General features: G+C 34.5%; 1 protein-coding gene across 1 annotated transcript in view; it reads right to left on the bottom strand.

The window, feature by feature from the left end:
* The window catches only part of LOC117337659 (protein disulfide-isomerase TMX3-like), a 293,186-nt gene that overhangs the window by 9,873 nt on the left and 261,343 nt on the right, over window positions 1–21,970 (bottom strand). The window contains exons 10-13 of the mRNA XM_033898749.1: window positions 16,964–17,017; window positions 11,283–11,475; window positions 2,073–2,141; window positions 1,020–1,197 (exon numbers count right to left, since the gene is read on the bottom strand). Of these exons, the coding sequence (XP_033754640.1) occupies window positions 1,020–1,197; window positions 2,073–2,141; window positions 11,283–11,475; window positions 16,964–17,017 (494 nt within the window). The remainder of the gene's footprint in view (window positions 1–1,019; window positions 1,198–2,072; window positions 2,142–11,282; window positions 11,476–16,963; window positions 17,018–21,970) is intronic.

Below are 21,970 nucleotides of genomic sequence, written 5' to 3'. Positions count from 1 at the left end.
TAGGGCCTGTCAAGACCACTTGAATGAATCTTTGAGAGAGAAAACCATTTTGTGAATAATGGATTCCACTGTTCCACACATTTCATTCAGGAATTCCGTTCAAACCAGCAATGTTGTAAGTTTGTAGGGTGAAGAATCAGCTGTTGATTGATTTGTGGTTGGGTAATTAAGGTGAGTATATAGTTGTACTTAGCGATGATGTGAGACACACAAATACAAAATACATTTATATTTATCCTGAAAATGTCAATGAAAGTGCAACTTAAACAGGCAATTCGTTCTAACAAAAAACCCTAAAATTGTTCAACCCTTTTGACCTCTCTAGCTTTGGAACTGGTAAAATTCATGGATCCAATTGAAAAACATTGAAAACAACTACATCCAATACTCTTATTGCCGACTAACATGATCCAGGATATTTAGATGATTGTAGAACATATACCACTTAAATGTTTAAAATCATTCATGGTGATAGTACATCATTCACCCAGCATATCAGCATATTACAAGTTAAACAATCATTTGAAGTTCAACACATTTGATTCTCATGTGTGAACTATACAATAATTAAGTCAAGGTCACTTATTTGGAAGAAAAACTTGATAAACTTTCAGTCTTAAAGCATGATGAGTCTGACTAATTATCATGACCTACTGGCCTGTCAGTTGTTAAGAAGTTGTGTAAGAAAAAAAGACGATGCTGGACAACGAACAATGGCAGAAGTTCTCTTGCCCTTCTGGAAGGAAGTAGAAAAGTGAAAGTAGGATATTTTCAGGTTCTCAGAAGGAATCACATATATCCAGTCATGAGATACAGACTATGAAATCTTTAGGAACATTTAAGTGGCAAGATTTCAGTGAAAGATTTCTTTAAGGATTTCTTACTATATGATCTCAGTGACCAGAATCTGTTTTGGATGTACCAGTACTTTATCTAGTATGGGTGTGACTTCCGATTCTGGTTATAATCACCGAGTGGAGGATAAGTCAGATGTTAAGGACAAACACCTGACTACTCACCAGATTGTAGTTGACCTTGGGGTAGTAGTTCGTGTTCTTCGTCGGAGTGCTCATCCTCACTCTCCGGTAAATCGTCCACCGTATCCATACAACACAAGCTATAGCAGACGACACTTATCACGGTAGTGGGGAGGCCGAACATTAGAACAAACAGCCAACGGGATGACTGCCACACTCCCTGGTATCAAAAGCAATCAATATGAAATATTTAGAAAGTGATAAAGATATTATCTTAAATAAATTGCGGTACATATAAATTCTCAGTGGTCAGTCTTATGTTTGGAAGGTCAATGGTAGCATTCATATGGTCAGTTGGCTGAATCTTGTAGTTTTAAATTGGTTTTAGATTTTGAGACACAAAACTTAGTCAAGGATGGCCTGATTAGCCTACTGTCAGTATATATTACTGAACAGAATATCATACAGTATATATTACTGAACAGAATATCATACAGTATATATTACTGAACAGAATATCATACAGTATATATTACTGAACAGAATATCATACAAGTCTGTAAAGTTATGGCATTTCAGGGTGACAGCACTGTAATGTAGCCTTTGATTAGACACAATGTTGAGAGGATGTAAAACACCCTAACAAAAAAGTAATTGGACTGACAGTCAGGGGAGGCTTTTCTATATACAGTACATTCCACTTAATCGTGTAATGCTTAATAGGGTATTTCATTTATTGGGGTAAAAATTCAAAAACCAAAACCATTTTCTCTAGAATCATGTTTAAAAAAATCGTTCAATTGGGTTGGAAAAGTCGTATTTTCGGTTATTCGACTACGACAATCTGACCCAAAAAATAGAAATGCTCGTATTTTCATGAAAGTCATCACGTATTTCTTTAAGTTTTAGACATTTATCAACAAATAGTGTAATTAAGATGGTTATAATGTCAAAAAACGATAAAAATATCACATTAAACGATAATGTTATGTTAGGTTTGTCATGTTTAGAACTGTTGTTGTATTTGTAGTGAAGGCCAGACACTCACTTCAGACACCATAAAGATAAATAAAAGTAACAATACATTAAACTTACCACCACCATAACAATAAGGTCGTAGAAAACTCTCTTCAGTCTCTGGAAAAACCCAGTCCCTCCTAGTGCCTGTTAAGAGACAAGAAGAATTGGTAAGCTTGTGCAAATAAATATGGTTCCCCAAGTTTCACAACATTCTTATTTGTATCATAAGCTATATAGTGGACCCATGGAAACAAATACAATCCTTTATATGACATATGAGATTAATGTTTAAATGGACAAATCTTAATATGAATTTTATCTGTATTATTTTCTGTCAGTTTGCTATTTAACTCTTTCAGTACCGTTGTACATGACCATAGTCGACATAAAAATGTGCTCCCTCTTCCCCGTTGTTGACTATAGTCAACATAATTCCAAGCTCTCTCTTCCCCTTTGTCGACAAATGTGCTCCCTCTTCCCTGTTGTCGACTATAGTCGACAGGCTAAGCTGATATTATTGAAGTGCTGATTTGTTGAAAAACAGCATCCGACACATACAATTATCCAACACAATGACATATAAAAAGTGTTCAGGACTTTTGAAACAAACATTTTGGCTGATAAAGTCGTGTTTATTTCGTTCAGGTTACGTTTTTTCCTGTTAGAGTAATAGATATCTTTTCCATAGGTTGTTCATAAAAAAAATATGGCGGCTTGCTGCATTTCAATTTTAGATATCAGTGTCTAGGATGTTTCCGTATTCAATGCGACATCTAGATCTAATCTAGCTAAATATTTCTAAATAATGTGCGAAGATGACACTAATGATGTTTTTCTATATGAAAAAACAACACACCAAAAATGCACATGTAGTCTGCCATTTTGTTTAAACTTCTCGGGGCAAACTTAATAACTACTTCCGGTACAGAATCCAGAAAGGACACAAAGTACGGAAAGAATTAAAACAAACATATTAAATAAATCACAGATTCCTATAGAGTGTCAGTTAATTTATAGATTTTCGTTAATTTCAATAAAGTCATGTACAGAGAGTGGGCAGCCAGTTACGGTGTGTTACTGGAGAGTGGACATTCACGACAGAGATATGGTGGCCAGTTACGGTGTGTTACTGGAGAGTGGACATCCACAACAAAGATATGGTGGCCAGTTACTGTGAGTTGCCCGGAGAGTGGACATCCACAACAAAGATATGGTGGCTAGTTACGTTGTGTTGCCCGGAGAGTGGACATCCACAACAGAGATATGGTGGCTAGTTACGGTGTGTTGCCCGGAGAGTGGACATCCACAACAAAGATATGGTGGCTAGTTACGTTGTGTTGCCCGGAGAGTGGACATCCAAAACAGAGATATGGTGGCCAGTTACTGTGAGTTGCCCGGAGAGTGGACATCCACAACAGAGATATGGTGGCCAGTTACGTTGTGTTGCCCGGAGAGTGGACATCCACAACAGAGATATGGTGGCCAGTTACGTTGTGTTGCCCGGAGAGTGGACATCCACAACAGAGAATTATGGTGGCCAGTTACGGTGTGTTGCCCGGAGAGTGGACATCCAAAATACAGGAATGACAGCCATACAGTTACGGCGTGCTGCCCCGAGAGAGGACATCAGACTTTTAAAAGAGAAATGGAGCCACACTATCACAGAACTTATCATGGAAAATCATTTCATTATTGTATATATTTATTTTCCTGACACCAATAATAACTCATTTTTACAAAATAAAACCTTGCAGCTGGATGCAACATTAGTAAGATAGCTTTACTTATGATAAAATGTTATCTTGCAAAATATCAGTATCAATGATTTTCAGCATCACATCGAGTTTAAATTTTCACCGTATCAGTTACTCTGAATTTTAATGAGTTCTGTATGAACAGTATCAGGAAGTAAAAACTGTTTTATATGCCAGAAGCACCTGTCTATAACTATGTTGCACAAGTATAATTTTTTTTCTTGATTTCAGTTTTTTTTAGACATAAACGTCATCTATTAAAACTTAATGTCAGCACTTTAACAACCAGCCCTAATTCAGCATGATTCAAAAATATTTAAAATATCTAAATATACATTAAGTTTTTTGTGAAATCTGATATAAGAAGAAGAAGCCAGAATTTTTTATTGTACACTTATACCATTTTATGACTTTTCTACTTCATTTTAATTTCAAAATTTCATTTTATTTGAAAGTCAATATAAGTAATATGTTATGAATTATGATATTTCATCTATCTGATCACTAATATAAGTACTGATGAAATTAAAACCACGATCTCCCTCCAGTTCTTCACCTTCCATTAATGATTATACAGCTATCTGATGACTTTCATCAAAGGTAGATAGTGGTTTTAACCAATGAAATCACTTCTGTAAATGACTTTCATTTTTTTGTACCAAAATTATCGCTAGAACATGCACTGTTAGTTCTGATACAAAGTAATTTTCTGTAAATATGAAGTTTGAAATATATTCTATAATTTACATTGTGTGATATGGCACTAAGTTTTAATGGTATAAAGTTATGTAAAAAGTATTCATACCAGCAGGAATTTCACCCCAGATTGAACTTCACAGCGTTCTGGTTTCAGATTTGATATGTTTTAAAGTGTGGCTGGTACTTCAAACTAGCCTGAAGAAGCTAACACGGAGCTCCTGTAACTCTGACGGATACTGGAGGTGGGAAAATTTAACAAAAGTCCACAGCAGTGTCTGCTATAAACAGATTTGTTTCCTAAAGCATAATTACACAGTTACAGTGTTGTGATGAGTGAAGAAATATATACCATAACATTGTTGGAAGTATAAATATTCAGAAAAGAGAATATTCAATCGAACTAAAAACATCCTTTCAGACCATTTTAAACCGAGACGCCATAATAAACAAGGACACACCAAAAAGTTTCTATTTATTCATTTTCTTTTTAATTTTAATTTTAATTAATTTCCATTTTTTAAATTTTAGACAAGAACATTTGGAGTGCTTGGGAAATAGACACATATTTCAAACATAATTACTTAAAACTGATGTGCATGTATAAAACTCTTCTAGCGACAAGTCCTAAAATGCAATTTAACCTACATATGTGCAGTAAAGGACATCATATCAAAATTCCAAACATGTGGATACAATCTAACAAAATGTAGCTGCGGAATGCAGTAGGCTAAAAATCGGAAATGAAAAACACATAACCACATAATTTACATCATAACATATAACCATTTCTTTTAATTACTTCTAGATATCAACCACACATTTTTGATATATTACTCTCTCTTCAAAAGGAAATCTAAATCTGCTTAAGTATGAAAAGCTGACCTCTAAGATCACTAAATATGATGTTTGTTATGCCTCAAGTTGATATACCCGGCTATATGCTACACATGTGTATTATAAATATCTTAAAGATACTCCTTATGTTTTACATGACCGCAATTTAAAATATCGGTCATTAAATGCAAACAAATGATATGCATTTATGATACAATAAAATCAACTTAATTTGAAGTCATATTAAAATACTACTTTATTTCAAATAAATTCCTTGTTTAAAATGGAAAATTGTAACAAACCTCAAAAGCTGTCAAAATGCACATACAAAGAAATGTTTATTTTGAGTTAGGATATATATTGTTAGACGCTGAAACCTCTCTCTCTTTCTCTCTAAAAAAAAACAAACTCAAACTTGATCTGTAGCTACTCATACTGAAGTACAGTAACATACCAACTTTCACCAACCTTGAAACATGGCTGAGAAAAGTGCAGAAAACTGAGTGGACAGACTGACAGGAAGGAAACCTATAGTCCCCGCTCCCCCGACAACGGCAACGACAACGATAGCAATGTCTTTGTTAGACAACCACGCAATATTCTCATGTGAAATGTTACAACAAAATTATTTCATCATTAAGGAGCTGTTAATTGTCACTGCAGACTCATAAAGTCACTAATTATTGCCATCGACATGTTGTATGGAACAGATGAAATGAAAGCCATGCCACATAGACCTTAAAGCAAACCATAAAACTTATGACGATATTTGACTATTAATTTTGTTGGATTTCATATACATTTTTACCATAGAATTATCACTCAAACAGCTCTGGCTATCCCCTTTTTACAACAGTATCTAGTTTCCTCCCAGAACAATCCCCTGACATATGAAATATCTCAACTTAATTTGTGTTGATGGACAAAAACATGTTTATTTACAACTTCCCTTTCAGAAATATTTTATCTGTGACTGAAATAAATAATACGGAGGTGTGGTTACCGCCATCACTGCCATCGTCACTGTACTGAAGGCCGCCATCACTGCCATCGTCACTGTACTGAAGGCCGCCATCACTGCCATGGGGACTGTACTGAAGGCAGCTAGACTACATTAGTACCATGTGACTTGTTTTAGGGGATAGTCACTCAGCAGTAAACAGAAGAGAGGGGATTTTTGAAAATCTAGGAACAATATCATCACTGTCTCTACAAGGAAGTAAAATTAGGGGTTATAATAGGTAGCTTGTATCCATGTCAATGCTGGAGGATAAGTCTGTCAGAAATTGATCAGGTGGGAAAGGGAGATGACCACAAAGAACTTGTAGTATTCTAAGTTTGTAGACTTCTTCCAAAACCTTTCCCACAACTTTCATGCATTTTACATTAATCCTGAAATTTGTGCTGATAAAAAGATTAAACAATTCTTACAAATCTGAGATCAGATGAAAACAGTGTTAACATAGCTTGATTCATTATAATTGTGACCCTGTATCGTTATTATTACTAATAGGTATAACCTCCACTACTCTGGTCCTTCCAGTAGACAAGTGTGCACCCTGTATCGTTAGTATTACTAATAGGTATATTTAACCTCCACTATTCTGGTCCTTCCAGTAGACAGGTGTGACCCTGTATTATTATTATTATTATTACTAATAGGTCTAACCTCCACTATTCTGGTCCTTCCAGTAGACAAGTGTGACTCTGTATTATTATTATTACTAATAGGTATAACCTCCACTATTCTGGTCCTTCCAGTAGACAAGTGTGACCCTGTATTATTATTATTATTACTAATAGGTTTATAACCTCCAATATTCTGGTCCTTCCAGTAGACAAGTGTGACCCTGTATTATTATTATTACTAATAGGTTTATAACCTCCACTATTCTGGTCCTTCCAGTAGACAAGTGTGACCCTGTATTATTATTATTACTAATAGGTATAACCTCCACTATTTTGGTCCTTCCAGTAGACAAGTGTGACCCTGTATTATTATTATTACTAATAGGTCTAACCTCCACTATTCTGGTCCTTCCAGTAGACAAGTGTGACTCTGTATTATTATTATTATTACTAATAGGTTTATAACCTCCACTATTCTGGTCCTTCCAGTAGACAAGTGTGACCCTGTATTATTATTATTACTAATAGGTTTATAACCTCCACTATTCTGGTCCTTCCAGTAGACAAGTGTGACCCTGTATTATTATCATTATTACTAATAGGTTTAACCTCCAATATTCTGGTCCTTCCAGTAGACAAGTGTGACCCTGTATTATTATTATTATTACTAATAGGTATAACCTCCACTACTCTGGTCCTTCCAGTAGACAAGTGTGACCCTGTATTATTATTATTATTACTAATAGGTTTAATCTCCACTATTCTGGTCCTTCCAGTAGACAAGTGTGACCCTGTATTATTATTATTACTAATAGGTTTAACATCCACTATTCTGGTCCTTCCAGTAGACAAGTGTGACCCTGTATTATTATTATTACTAATAGGTTTATAACCTCCACTATTCTGGTCCTTCGAGTAGACAAGTGTGACCCTGTATTATTATTATTGTTACTAATAGGTATAACCTCCACTATTCTGGTCCTTCCAGTAGACAAGTGTGACCCTGTATTATTATTATTACTAATAGGTATAACCTCCACTATTCTGGTCCTTCCAGTAGACAAGTGTGACCCTGTATTATTATTATTACTAATAGGTCTAACCTCCACTATTCTGGTCCTTCCAGTAGACAAGTGTGACCCTGTATTATTATTATTACTAATAGGTCTAACCTCCACTATTCTGGTCCTTCCAGTAGACAAGTGTGACTCTGTATTATTATTATTATTACTAATAGGTTTATAACCTCCACTATTCTGGTCCTTCCAGTAGACAAGTGTGACTCTGTATTATTATTATTACTAATAGGTCTAACCTCCACTATTCTGGTCCTTCCAGTAGACAAGTGTGACCCTGTATTATTATTATTACTAATAGGTATAACCTCCACTATTCTGGTCCTTCCAGTAGACAAGTGTGACCCTGTATTATTATTATTATTACTAATAGGTATAACCTCCACTATTCTGGTCCTTCCAGTAGACAAGTCCTTCCAGTAGACAAGTGTGACCCTGTATTATTATTATTACTAATAGGTTTAACATCCACTATTCTGGTCCTTCCAGTAGACAAGTGTGACCCTGTATTATTATTATTATTACTAATAGGTTTATAACCTCCACTATTCTGGTCCTTCCAGTAGACAAGTGTGACCCTGTATTATTATTATTACTAATAGGTATAACCTCCACTATTCTGGTCCTTCCAGTAGACAAGTGTGACTCTGTATTATTATTATTACTAATAGGTCTAACCTCCACTATTCTGGTCCTTCCAGTAGACAAGTGTGACCCTGTATTATTATTATTATTACTAATAGGTTTATAACCTCCACTATTCTGGTCCTTCCAGTAGACAAGTGTGACCCTGTATTATTATTATTATTACTAATAGGTATAACCTCCACTATTCTGGTCCTTCCAGTAGACAAGTGTGACCCTGTATTATTATTATTATTACTAATAGGTTTATAACCTCCACTATTCTGGTCCTTCCAGTAGACAAGTGTGACCCTGTATTATTATTATTATTATTACTAATAGGTTTATAACCTCCACTATTCTGGTCCTTCCAGTAGACAAGTGTGACCCTGTATTATTATTATTACTAATAGGTATAACCTCCACTATTCTGGTCCTTCCAGTAGACAAGTCCTTCCAGTAGACAAGTGTGACCCTGTATTATTATTATTACTAATAGGTTTAACATCCACTATTCTGGTCCTTCCAGTAGACAAGTGTGACCCTGTATTATTATTATTACTAATAGGTTTATAACCTCCACTATTCTGGTCCTTCCAGTAGACAAGTGTGACCCTGTATTATTATTATTATTACTAATAGGTATAACCTCCACTATTCTGGTCCTTCCAGTAGACAAGTCCTTCCAGTAGACAAGTGTGACCCTGTATTATTATTATTACTAATAGGTTTAACATCCACTATTCTGGTCCTTCCAGTAGACAAGTGTGACCCTGTATTATTATTATTACTAATAGGTTTATAACCTCCACTATTCTGGTCCTTCCAGTAGACAAGTGTGACCCTGTATTATTATTATTATTACTAATAGGTTTATAACCTCCACTATTCTGGTCCTTCCAGTAGACAAGTGTGACCCTGTATTATTATTATTATTATTACTAATAGGTTTATAACCTCCACTATTCTGGTCCTTCCAGTAGACAAGTGTGACCCTGTATTATTATTATTACTAATAGGTATAACCTCCACTATTCTGGTCCTTCCAGTAGACAAGTGTGACTCTGTATCGTTATTATTACTAATAGGTTTATAACCTCCACTATTCTGGTCCTTCCAGTAGACAAGTGTGACCCTGTATTATTATTATTATTACTAATAGGTTTATAACCTCCACTATTCTGGTCCTTCCAGTAGACAAGTGTGACCCTGTATTATTATTATTACTAATAGGTTTATAACCTCCACTATTCTGGTCCTCCCAGTAGACAAGTGTGACCCTGTATTATTATTATTACTAATAGGTTTATAACCTCCACTATTCTGGTCCTTCCAGTAGACAAGTGTGACCCTGTATTATTATTATTATTACTAATAGGTATAACCTCCACTATTCTGGTCCTTCCAGTAGACAAGTGTGACCCTGTATTATTATTATTACTAATAGGTATAACCTCCACTATTCTGGTCCTTCCAGTAGACAAGTGTGACCCTGTATTATTATTATTATTACTAATAGGTATAACCTCCACTATTCTGGTCCTTCCAGTAGACAAGTGTGACCCTGTATTATTATTATTACTAATAGGTCTAACCTCCACTATTCTGGTCCTTCCAGTAGACAAGTGTGACCCTGTATTATTATTATTACTAATAGGTATAACCTCCACTATTCTGGTCCTTCCAGTAGACAAGTGTGACCCTGTATTATTATTATTATTACTAATAGGTATAACCTCCACTATTCTGGTCCTTCCAGTAGACAAGTGTGACCCTGTATTATTATTATTATTACTAATAGGTATATAACCTCCACTATTCTGGTCCTTCCAGTAGACAAGTGTGACCCTGTATTATTATTATTATTACTAATAGGTATAACCTCCACTATTCTGGTCCTTCCAGTAGACAAGTGTGACCCTGTATTATTATTATTATTATTACTAATAGGTTTATAACCTCCACTATTCTGGTCCTTCCAGTAGACAAGTGTGACTATTCTGGTCCTTCCAGTAGACAAGTTTGACCTTGACAAAAGGTACGATCTGAAAACACTACCCAGTAACTGACATAAAACAATGGTATGATTTAGTTGAAACATTTAGACCTTGCTACCCCATTCCAAATGAGGTGTGAAATTTTCTGAGGTGTGTCTGTCTATGGAGTCCACCAAGCAAAATTAAAGGCTTAAGTTTTTAGTCTATATTTTAAATTTATTGGGTTTTTATGATTACTGCTTAAATCTGGGGTTATTTTAACTCTTACATGGGAGATGTACCAAATCAGGTTTAGGGGCGATTTTAATGATTTATCCAGTTGTTTTACACCTATGCCTCAATTACATATTAACCTTTACACAAGAGTATCTTTGGCCTTGCACTATGACCTTCACAGGATACAGTTTGACCTGGATTTATCGCAGTTATTTCAATGAACTGTAGCTGTGTCTAAACAGTCTGATCTTGTCCATATGACCTTGAATGATCTTGATACCAAACATCATGCAGGACAGTTTATTAAATACTGTTTGACCTTGCCTTGTCATTGTACTTTGACCTTGACTTGACATAGGCGGATTTAACATGACCTTGCCATGGTAATATGACTTTGATATCCAACATTGACAACACTCCGACCTTCAGACAATAATTAATTTGACCTTAACTTACTGGCACTTTTTCATCACGGACATCCTCTAGGTACTGCATGAGTTGCTCTATGGTGAAGTTGTGTACAGGTGTGGAGGGGATATAGTAGTAGTGAGTGGTGGGGTTCAGTAACATCAGAGTGGGGCCCTTCATAAAGGACATAGCAATGCTGTTTACTGTCTCCATGTCGGACATCCACAGGAACTGGAATCCACTGAAACATAGAGAAAACACATTAGGATGTACACCTTTATGTATAGTTGTTATTAACATATATATTACTCTATCACATAACTGGCCCATCCTACCACATGGCTATGTGATAAATATCATAAGGCACATGTGTAATACCACTACTGTGAAGTCATTAATGATTTATGATGTCCCAATAGTCATATGACTTTGCATGATTGCCTCTTTGGAGAAAATCATACCACCAGAGTATTTTGCCTCCCTTATACAGAAACTATTCAAGAGTGTTCACTTCTATATTCGTCACAGTGATGAAGAGAATCTTACACTCATAGCTATGTCATAAGGAATTTATCCAACTCATTCAACAATTTTATATGGCACAAGATTTTAGGTGACATAGCCACTCATGTAAGATCCTCCATGTTTAAATAGGTGGAGCTTTTTGAGTTAAGAATTTTGTTGTTAGCTAAATACAATGGAGCTATACTACTAAGTTGATGATGTGAACATTATTTATAGGAGGAATTTAGTTTATCAAAGATATGTATTGACAATAAGGAACAGTGGGATGTGTATTGACAATAAGGAACAGTGGGATGTGTATTGACAATAAGGAACAGTGGGATGTGTATTGACAATAAGGAACAGTGGGATGTGTGTTGACAATAAGGAACAGTGGGATGTGTATTGACAATAAGGAACAGTGGGATGTGTATTGACAATAAGGAACAGTGGGATGTGCATTGGCAATAAGGAACAGTGGGATGTGTATTGACAATAAGGAACAGTAAGATGTGTATTGACAATAAGGAGCAGTGGGATGTGTGTTGACAATAAGGAACAGTGAGATGTGTATTGATAAGGAACAGTGGGATGTGTATTGACAATAAGGAACAGTGGGATGTGTATTGACAATAAGGTACAGTGAGATGTGTATTGACAATAAGGAACGATGGGACGTTTATTGACAATAGGGAACAGTGAGATGTGTATTGACAATAAGGGACAGTGAGATGTTTACTGACAATAAGGGACAGTGTGATGGGTATTGACAATAAGGAACAGTCAGATGTTTACTGACAATAAGGGACAGTGTGATGGGTACTGACAATAAGGAACAGTGAGATGTGTGTTGACAATAAGGAACAGTGGGATGTGTATTGACAATAATGAACAGTGGGATGTGTGTTGACAATAAGGAACAGTGAGATGTGTATTGACAATAATGAACAGTGGGATGTGTATTGATAATAAGGAACAGTGGGATGTGTATTGACAATAAGGAATAATGGGATGTTTATTGACAATAAGGAACAGTGAGATGTCTATTGACAATAAGGAACAGTGAGATGTTTATTGACAATAAGGAACAGTGGGTTGTGTTTTGACAATAAGGAACAGTGGGATGTGTGTTGACAATAAGGAACAGTGAGATGTGTATTGACAATAAAGAACAGTGGGATGTGTATTGACAATAAGGAACAGTGAGATGTGTATTGACAATAAAGAACAGTGGGATGTGTATTGACAATAAGGAACAGTGAGATGCATATTGACAATAAGGTACAGTGAGATGTGTATTGACAATAAGGAACAGTGGGATGTTTACAGACAATAAGGGTGTGGGATGCATATTGACAATAAGGAACAGTGAGATGTGTATTGACAATAAGGAACAGTGGGATGTGTATTGACAATAAGGAACAGTGGGATGTGTATTGACAATAAGGAACAGTGGGATGCATATTGACAATAAGGAACAGTGGGATGTGTATTGACAATAAGGAACAGTGGGATGTGTATTGACAATAAGGAACAGTGGGATGTTTACACACAATAAGGAACAGTGAGATGTGTATTGTCAATAAGGAACAGTGGGATGTTTACAGACAATAAGGAACAGTGGGATGTGTATTGACAATAAGGTACAGTGAGATGTGTATTGACAATAAGGAACGATGGGACGTTTATTGACAATAGGGAACAGTGAGATGTGTATTGACAATAAGGGACAGTGAGATGTTTACTGACAATAAGGGACAGTGTGATGGGTATTGACAATAAGGAACAGTCAGATGTTTACTGACAATAAGGGACAGTGTGATGGGTACTGACAATAAGGAACAGTGAGATGTGTGTTGACAATAAGGAACAGTGGGATGTGTATTGACAATAAGGAACAGTGGGATGTGTATTGACAATAAGGAACAGTCAGATGTTTACTGACAATAAGGGACAGTGTGATGGGTATTGACAATAAGGAACAGTGGGATGTTTACTGACAATAAGGAACAGTGAGATGTGTATTGACAATAAGGAACAGTGGGATGTGTGTTGACAATAAGGAACAGTGGGATGTGTGTTGACAATAAGGAACAGTGGGATGTGTATTGACAATAAGGAACAGTGGGATGTGTATTGACAATAAGGAACAGTGGGATGTGTATTGAAAATATTGTAGGGAAAGAGGCATATATTGTTGACAATGGCCACAAAAAAATCTGTATGAATAAAGTAACACTTAAAACATTCCTGACAGAAATACACTGTAGCGCATTTCAAACAGTCCTACAGTAAATATTAACAAGACATTGCACCTGCAGTTGATATAACTATAAAAATGTTTTTTTTAAATAAACATTAGATTAATGACAATCCATCCAAACTCTGCAACTAGGGACATTAAATTTTACAGCATTTATGTTAGACAAATACCACACAAAACGTTTTAAAGTCGTGTTAAACAACCTACACCTCCCTATCCTACAAGGGGGAATCATCAAATATCTGACTTAAATCAAATGCAAGGGGAGATCACTCCATCACATTCTGGTTTCTTATCTGTTCCCTGCAGAGAAACTGACAATTTATTTTCTCTTTATTGTTGGCTCTAATCAACATTTAAAGCCTTGTCTAAGATGAAAACAAATTTGGAAAGAAAAGATAAGGATGCTGAGAATCCAAAAACTGGAGGATGTGCCATTTATAATTCCCCTGGTGTATCCCCAGTCCTAGGGGTCTATATATAAGTACATTCCTATCCCCAGTCCTAGGGGTCTATATATAAGTACATTCCTATCCCCAGTCCTAGGGGTCTATATATAAGTACATTCCTATCCCCAGTCCTAGGGGTCTATATATAAGTACATTCCTATCCCCAGTCCTAGGGGTCTATATATAAGTACATTCCTATCCCCAGTCCTAGGGGTCTATATATAAGTACATTCCTATCTCCAGTCCTAGGGGTCTATATATAAGTACATTCCTATCTCCAGTCCTAGGGGTCTATATATAAGTACATTCCTATCCCCAGTCCTAGGGGTCTATATATAAGTACATCCCTATCCCCATGCCTAGGGGTCTATATATAAGTACATCCCTATCCCCAGTCCTAGGGGTCTATATATAAGTACAATCCTATCCCCAGTCCTAGGGGTCTATATATAAGTACATTCCTATCCCCAGTTCTAGGGGTCTATATATAAGTACATTCCTATCCCCAGTCCTAGGGTCTATATATAAGTACATTACTATCCCCAGTCCTAGGGGTCTATATATAAGTACATTACTATCCCCAGTCCTAGGGGTCTATATATAAGTACATTCCTATCCCCAGTCCTAGGGTCTATATATAAGTACATTACTATCCCCAGTCCTAGGGGTCTATATATAAGTACATTACTATCCCCAGTCCTAGGGGTCTATATATAAGTACATTCCTATCCCCAGTCCTAGGGGTCTATATATAAGTACATTACTATCCCCAGTCCTAGGGGTCTATATATAAGTACATTCCTATCCCCAGTCCTAGGGGTCTATATATAAGTACATTCCTATCCCCAGTCCTAGGGGTCTATATATAAGTACATTCCTATCCCCAGTCCTAGGGGTCTATATATAAGTACATTCCTATCCCCAGTCCTAGGGGTCTATATATAAGTACATTCCTATCCCCATGCCTAGGGGTCTATATATAAGTACATCCCTATCCCCAGTCCTAGGGGTCTATATATAAGTACATTCCTATCCCCAGTTCTAGGGGTCTATATATAAGTACATTCCGATCCCCAGTCCTAGGGGTCTATATATAAGTACATTCCCACATCTATGATAAACAAGCCGATGACGTATTAGCACACCTCTAGGTTTTATAATCTCACTACTGATAACCAAAACTCTGACGTTACTGTAAGCAGTTAATCCACAACTGACTTATGATGTATATTATCATTTTTGCAAAGATAAAAAAATGTATATGTTATTGAAGACTGTGAACAATGATTTTGGTAAATTGGTCAGTTGATCGATTGCATCAAATGTTCTAAGATATAAAAAGTATTTGTATCCATCAAATTCCTAAATACATCACCCTTGATTCACAAAATGTAAGAATTAAGTACGAGTGATTTTAATGTTGTAAGAATTTAACAGAGATTTTGACCTTGAACTTTAGCAGTGACCTTAACAGATTGAAAATGTCTCAAGTCCTACAGAAACACAGACATAATTATCAAACTGAGTGACAAAATGAGAAAGGAAGAATATTGGGATGAGATATCAATATCACAGATTGGATATTATAATTTCTTCTCTAGATGGTAAGCCTGTGATCGCTCAAGCTTCCGGGTCGCTCCATCTTATACAGTCATAGCAGAGTCGCCTGCTATTGTGTACAGCTGCTTACTCGGTGGCTTGAGATCGCTCAAGCTAGGGATCTCTCCTTTCTTTATTCAGTCATATCTATCTAAGCTTGTGATCGCTCAAGCTCGGGGGTTGCTTGCCCCACCTGTATCATTAGTATTTTAATTATTAAGGTGTATCTTTTTAGTAGTGAGTCAAATTTAATTGTAATTTAGTTGTAAGAATGAGCAGCCCCTGAGAAAGCCAAACATTTTAGATCATCAATATGAGCCTGAATAAGTTTTGCTTCCATTCAATACATTTTTGAACTTTCATACTGTTTGTTGTGTTGTGTATAAAAGTAAACAAGGTGGGTGTATATCTATGGTATGCCATCAGGAAATACAGCATAACGATGAACAATCTACAAATCATCTCCAAGAAGATTTCAAATAATATTTTTGTAAAAGTGTGGAAATATGTAAGCTGCTGTGTAATAGTGTCAGAGATGAGAGTATACAAAGAGTGAGATGTCTGACATGTTCTGGATTAGATCCCAGATATTCCTAACAGTTCTGCTAAACACTTGCTCCATCACATAGATCATGTAATAACCGATCAAGTGCTGGTCCCATTAACCGAAATGATTTTCATGATAAAACACTTTTAGTAAAGATTAAAAAGCTATCTTTGCAAACACAGCATTTTCTGTTTGCTTCAAGAGAAAGAATCTAAGGTAAAACTACTGTTATGAAGTCCATTTTGTTGAATGATCAATGCACAAGTTTTAATTCGAGGATAAAAATTTACCGCTGTCAAATATATATCTATAATTTTAAGAAACTGGCCAATAATAATATTTATCTTACTAGTGGCTTCTGCCTTACCTGTGGAATCTGTCCTTGTGCTTTGTAGCTAACAATTTTACCATCTCTTTGAATCTGAAAAATATAAGAAAGATATATCATAAAACACATTTACTACCACAATACCCTACAATACCCCATGTTGTTTCACTCGGACCATTGACTACTTTCCCATTCTTCATATCTTCATATGAGTCAAAATCCAAGATGGCCACATGTCGGCCATTTTGTTTTTTTCTATCAGACCCAAAATTATACATTGACATAATTAGGGGCTAAGGGGAACCTATAAGTGAAATTAGATAAATATCCCTCAGGACGTTTTTAACACAGTGAATCAACATTTAAAACGATGCATGCACAAGAAGAAATTGAAAGTGGTCTTACTTGGTTTATAACAGCAAGTGAATCTAATAATATTATATATACAGAGACAAAGCACAAACTTTGTCGAGTCTTCATTAGATTCACACTATGTCCATGAACTGTGGATAATTCCATTTTATTCTTTTCTAAATTTCCAAATGGTTTTTGATTTGCGTTAAATGAGGTTTGAGACACTGAAGCTTGTCATCACTGAGAAATTGCTAGGATTTGATTGCAATCATTTTAAAGCATTTAAGTAATATTATCAAATGTTTTATTTCTGTTGTAAACAGGAACCTGTTTACTTGTGTGTAAGGCAGGAAGGTCATTTTGTCCAATAAAAATTTCAGCCATTCACCCAGGCAGTGATAAGTAAATATGTGGTTTCATCATTAAATCTGCTGATGAAATAAAGATAAACAAAACTTGTGCAACATTTCAGCAACTGGAGAACTTTAATGTAATGGAATCATAATTATATTTAATTTTAAACTTCCTTTTAGATTTTAGTTTTAGTTATTTTCTTTTAACAAAACCTACAAGACTTTCTTTTAAATATTAATAAAAAGAAATTTGATGATATTTCAGCCCTTTTTTAAAAATATATTGTTAACATTATACATTCAAAAGTAAATAAAAAACAAATTTGTTGAAAATGTTTAACATTTTTTACGTGACTGTTACTTATGGAGTAAACCTAGATCTACTGAAGATGTTATAGAGCTTATATTCATTTCAATCATTTCCTGTGATAAAAACAGACTTAAATGAAACTCTTCCTCTTGCCATTTCTATTAATGTTAAAGAAATAACTAGGCCTACATACCAGCACTACCCAGCCCTGTGTGGTCTGGACATATATCAGACTTAAGGTGACAAGAATTTCAACGATACCACATTCCAAATAAATCTAGTACCAATGAATGGAAATATACGGGTCCATATACAGACTGTGTTTCACCAGTTAGCATATAGCTGATGGTGTTGGCCTGATGATTACGAGGGATGATGATTCTATGTATGTGTTGGGACTGCAAGAATCATTCAAGCATATAAAGTTCTTTGTATTCAGCGCTATTTCATTCCATATAAGTAAATTACATATATGTCAGAAAAGTTATAAATTCAAATTCTCTTAAAAGATAATTACATGTTTTTTTCTTTTTGATTTCTTGGCCATGACAGGGCAAAGATAAAATTTCTTCTTAAGGACTTAACTCTAAAATAATTCAACTTTGTTACAATCTTTATCAGTCTAGAAAATTATTTGAAATTTTCTTTCTATGATAATTAAAAACCACCAAAATTCACTCAAAGTTAACAGTATTTCTATGTTTCTTGACATGCAATTTCACTTTGAATTACGGATATCTGAAACACTTGGTCCTGACAACTGTGACACAAACCTTGTGTTGAATTTGCTTGAATCAACACAATTAAATCCAAATATTGGAAAAGTTACTGAAACATCGTGGGAACATATTTATGGGTACACAATTTTGAGGATTCCAAGATTAGAATATGAAATCTTATCTTGATGACAAAAAATATCATTTTGCAAAATCCTTAATATTTTTAAAAATATATTTTTTTTACCAATGAAGTCAACTTGATAATATAATATATACCAGTGTCTATAAAGAAGTTTAGTAGAGACTGCATAAAATGTATAAAAAATGAGCCATTCTTGTGATCTTAATTAACACCTATCCTATTGTTATAAACACCTATCCTATTGTTATAAACACCTATCCTTTTGTAATAAACACCTATCCTTTTGTAATAAACACCTATCCTTTTTGTTATAAACACCTATCCTTTTGTAATAAACACCTATCCTTTTGTAATAAACACCTATCCTTTTGTAATAAACACCTATCCTTTTGTAATAAACACCTATCCTTTTGTAATAAACACCTATCCTTTTGTAAATATAAGCGCCTATCCTTTTGTAATAAACACCTATCCTTTTGTAATAAACACCTATCCTTTTTGTTATAAACACCTATCCTTTTGTAATAAACACCTATCCTTTTGTAATAAACACCTATTCTTTTTGTTATAAACACCTATCCTTTTTGTTACAAACACCTATCCTTTTGTTATAAACACCTATCCTTTTGTAAACATAAACACCTATCCTTTTGTTATAAACACCTATCCTTTTGTTATAAACACCTATCCTTTGGTAAACATAAACACCTATCATTTTGTTATAAACACCTATCCTTTTGTAATAAACACCTATCCTTTTTGTTATAAACACCTATCCTTTTTGTAATAAACACCTATCCTTTTTGTTATAAACACCTATCCTTTGGTAAACATAAACACCTATCATTTTGTAATGAACATAAACACCTATCCTTTTGCAATAAAACCTTTTCTTTTGTAAACATAAACACATATCCTTTTGTTATAAACATAAACACATATTCTTTTGTACTAAACACATTTTCTTTTGTAATAAATATAAACACCTATCCTTTTGTAATAAATATAAACACCTATTCTTTTGTAATAAATATAAACACATTTTCTTTTGTAAACAAAAACACCTATCCTTTTGTAATAAACATAAACACCTATCCTTTTGTAATAAATATAAACACCTATTCTTTTGTAATAAATATAAACACCTATTCTTTTGTAATAAATATAAACACCTATTCTTTTGTAATAAATATAAACACCTATTATCATGTAATAAACATAAACACCTATCCTTTTGTTATCAACATAAACATCTATCCTTTTGTTATCAACATAAACACCTATCCTATTGTTATCAACATAAACACCTATCCTATTGTTATCAACAGGAACACCTATCCTATTGTTATCAACAGGAACACCTATCCTATTGTTATAAACATGAACACCTATCCTATTGTTATAAACATGAACACCTATCCTATTGTTATCAACAGGAACACCTATCCTATTGTTATAAACATGAACACCTATCCTATTGTTATAAACAGGAACACCTATCCTATTGTTATCAACAGGAACACCTATCCTATTGTTATCAACATGAACACCTATCCTATTGTTATAAACAGGAACACCTATCCTATTGTTATCAACAGGAACACCTATCCTATTGTTATCAACATGAACACCTATCCTATTGTTATAAACAGGAACACCTATCCTTTTGTAATAAACATAAACACCTATCCTTTTGTAATAAATATAAACACCTATTCTTTCATAAACAAAAACACCTATTCTTTTGTAATAAATATAAACACCTATTCTTTTGTAATAAATATAAACACCTATTCTTTTGTAATAAATATAAACACCTATTCTTTTGTAATAAACATAAACACCTTTTCTTTTGTAATAAACATAAACACCTATCCTTTTGTAATAAACATAAACACCTATCAACAGGAACACCTATCCTATTGTTATAAACAGGAACACCTATCCTATTGTTATCATCATGAACACCTATCCTATTGTTATAAACATAAACACCTTTTCTTTTGTAATAAACATAAACACCTATCCTTTTGTAATAAACATAAACACCTATCAACAGGAACACCTATCCTATTGTTATAAACAGGAACACCTATCCTATTGTTATAAACAGGAACACCTATCCTATTGTTATAAACATGAACACCTATCCTATTGTTATAAACAGGAACACCTATCCTATTGTTATCAACATGAACACCTATCCTATTGTTATAAACATAAACACCTATTCTTTTGTAATAAATATAAACACCTATTATCATGTAATAAACATAAACACCTATCCTTTTGTTATCAACATAAACATCTATCCTTTTGTTATCAACATAAACACCTATCCTATTGTTATCAACATAAACACCTATCCTATTGTTATCAACAGGAACACCTATCCTATTGTTATCAACAGGAACACCTATCCTATTGTTATAAACATGAACACCTATCCTATTGTTATAAACATGAACACCTATCCTATTGTTATCAACAGGAACACCTATCCTATTGTTATAAACATGAACACCTATCCTATTGTTATAAACAGGAACACCTATCCTATTGTTATCAACAGGAACACCTATCCTATTGTTATCAACATGAACACCTATCCTATTGTTATAAACAGGAACACCTATCCTATTGTTATAAACAGGAACACCTATCCTATTGTTATCAACATGACCACCTATCCTTTTGTGATCAACAGGAATACCTATCCTTATAAACAAACACAGTTGACATACTTAATTGACACATGCAACAGCTGAATGTCAACAGGCATTAGTGAACTGTTAAACCTTGGGTGATTATAAACAGTAGTCTACTGCATTATGTAATGTGTGGTAGCCCTGCCACCTACTTTGTCAGTCAGTTGTAATTAACTTTGATAGATGGGTTTATTCAACTTCACAGTTCTGGGGTTTTTTGTGTGAAACTTGTGCACCCAGAATGGAGGAGTGTAAATATTCGAGGTGTGGGGAAAACATTTTCCTTTTTCATGGTAAATTGAGTTCCCAGATCATAGGAGTCATGAAATAGCACATTTCTCCTACAATTTCAAATTAAAACATACAATGTATCTATGATACAAAGTAAATATGTCACACAATGTATCTGTCACAAAATTGTTCATACAATAACATATCTATAGTATAATGTACTTTTTGC

Source organism: Pecten maximus, chromosome 11 (assembly GCF_902652985.1).
Source record: "Pecten maximus chromosome 11, xPecMax1.1, whole genome shotgun sequence".
NCBI lineage: Eukaryota > Metazoa > Mollusca > Bivalvia > Pectinida > Pectinidae > Pecten > Pecten maximus.
The sequence above is the reverse complement of the archived record's forward strand: the minus strand, read 5'-3'. Positions and strand labels throughout refer to the sequence as shown.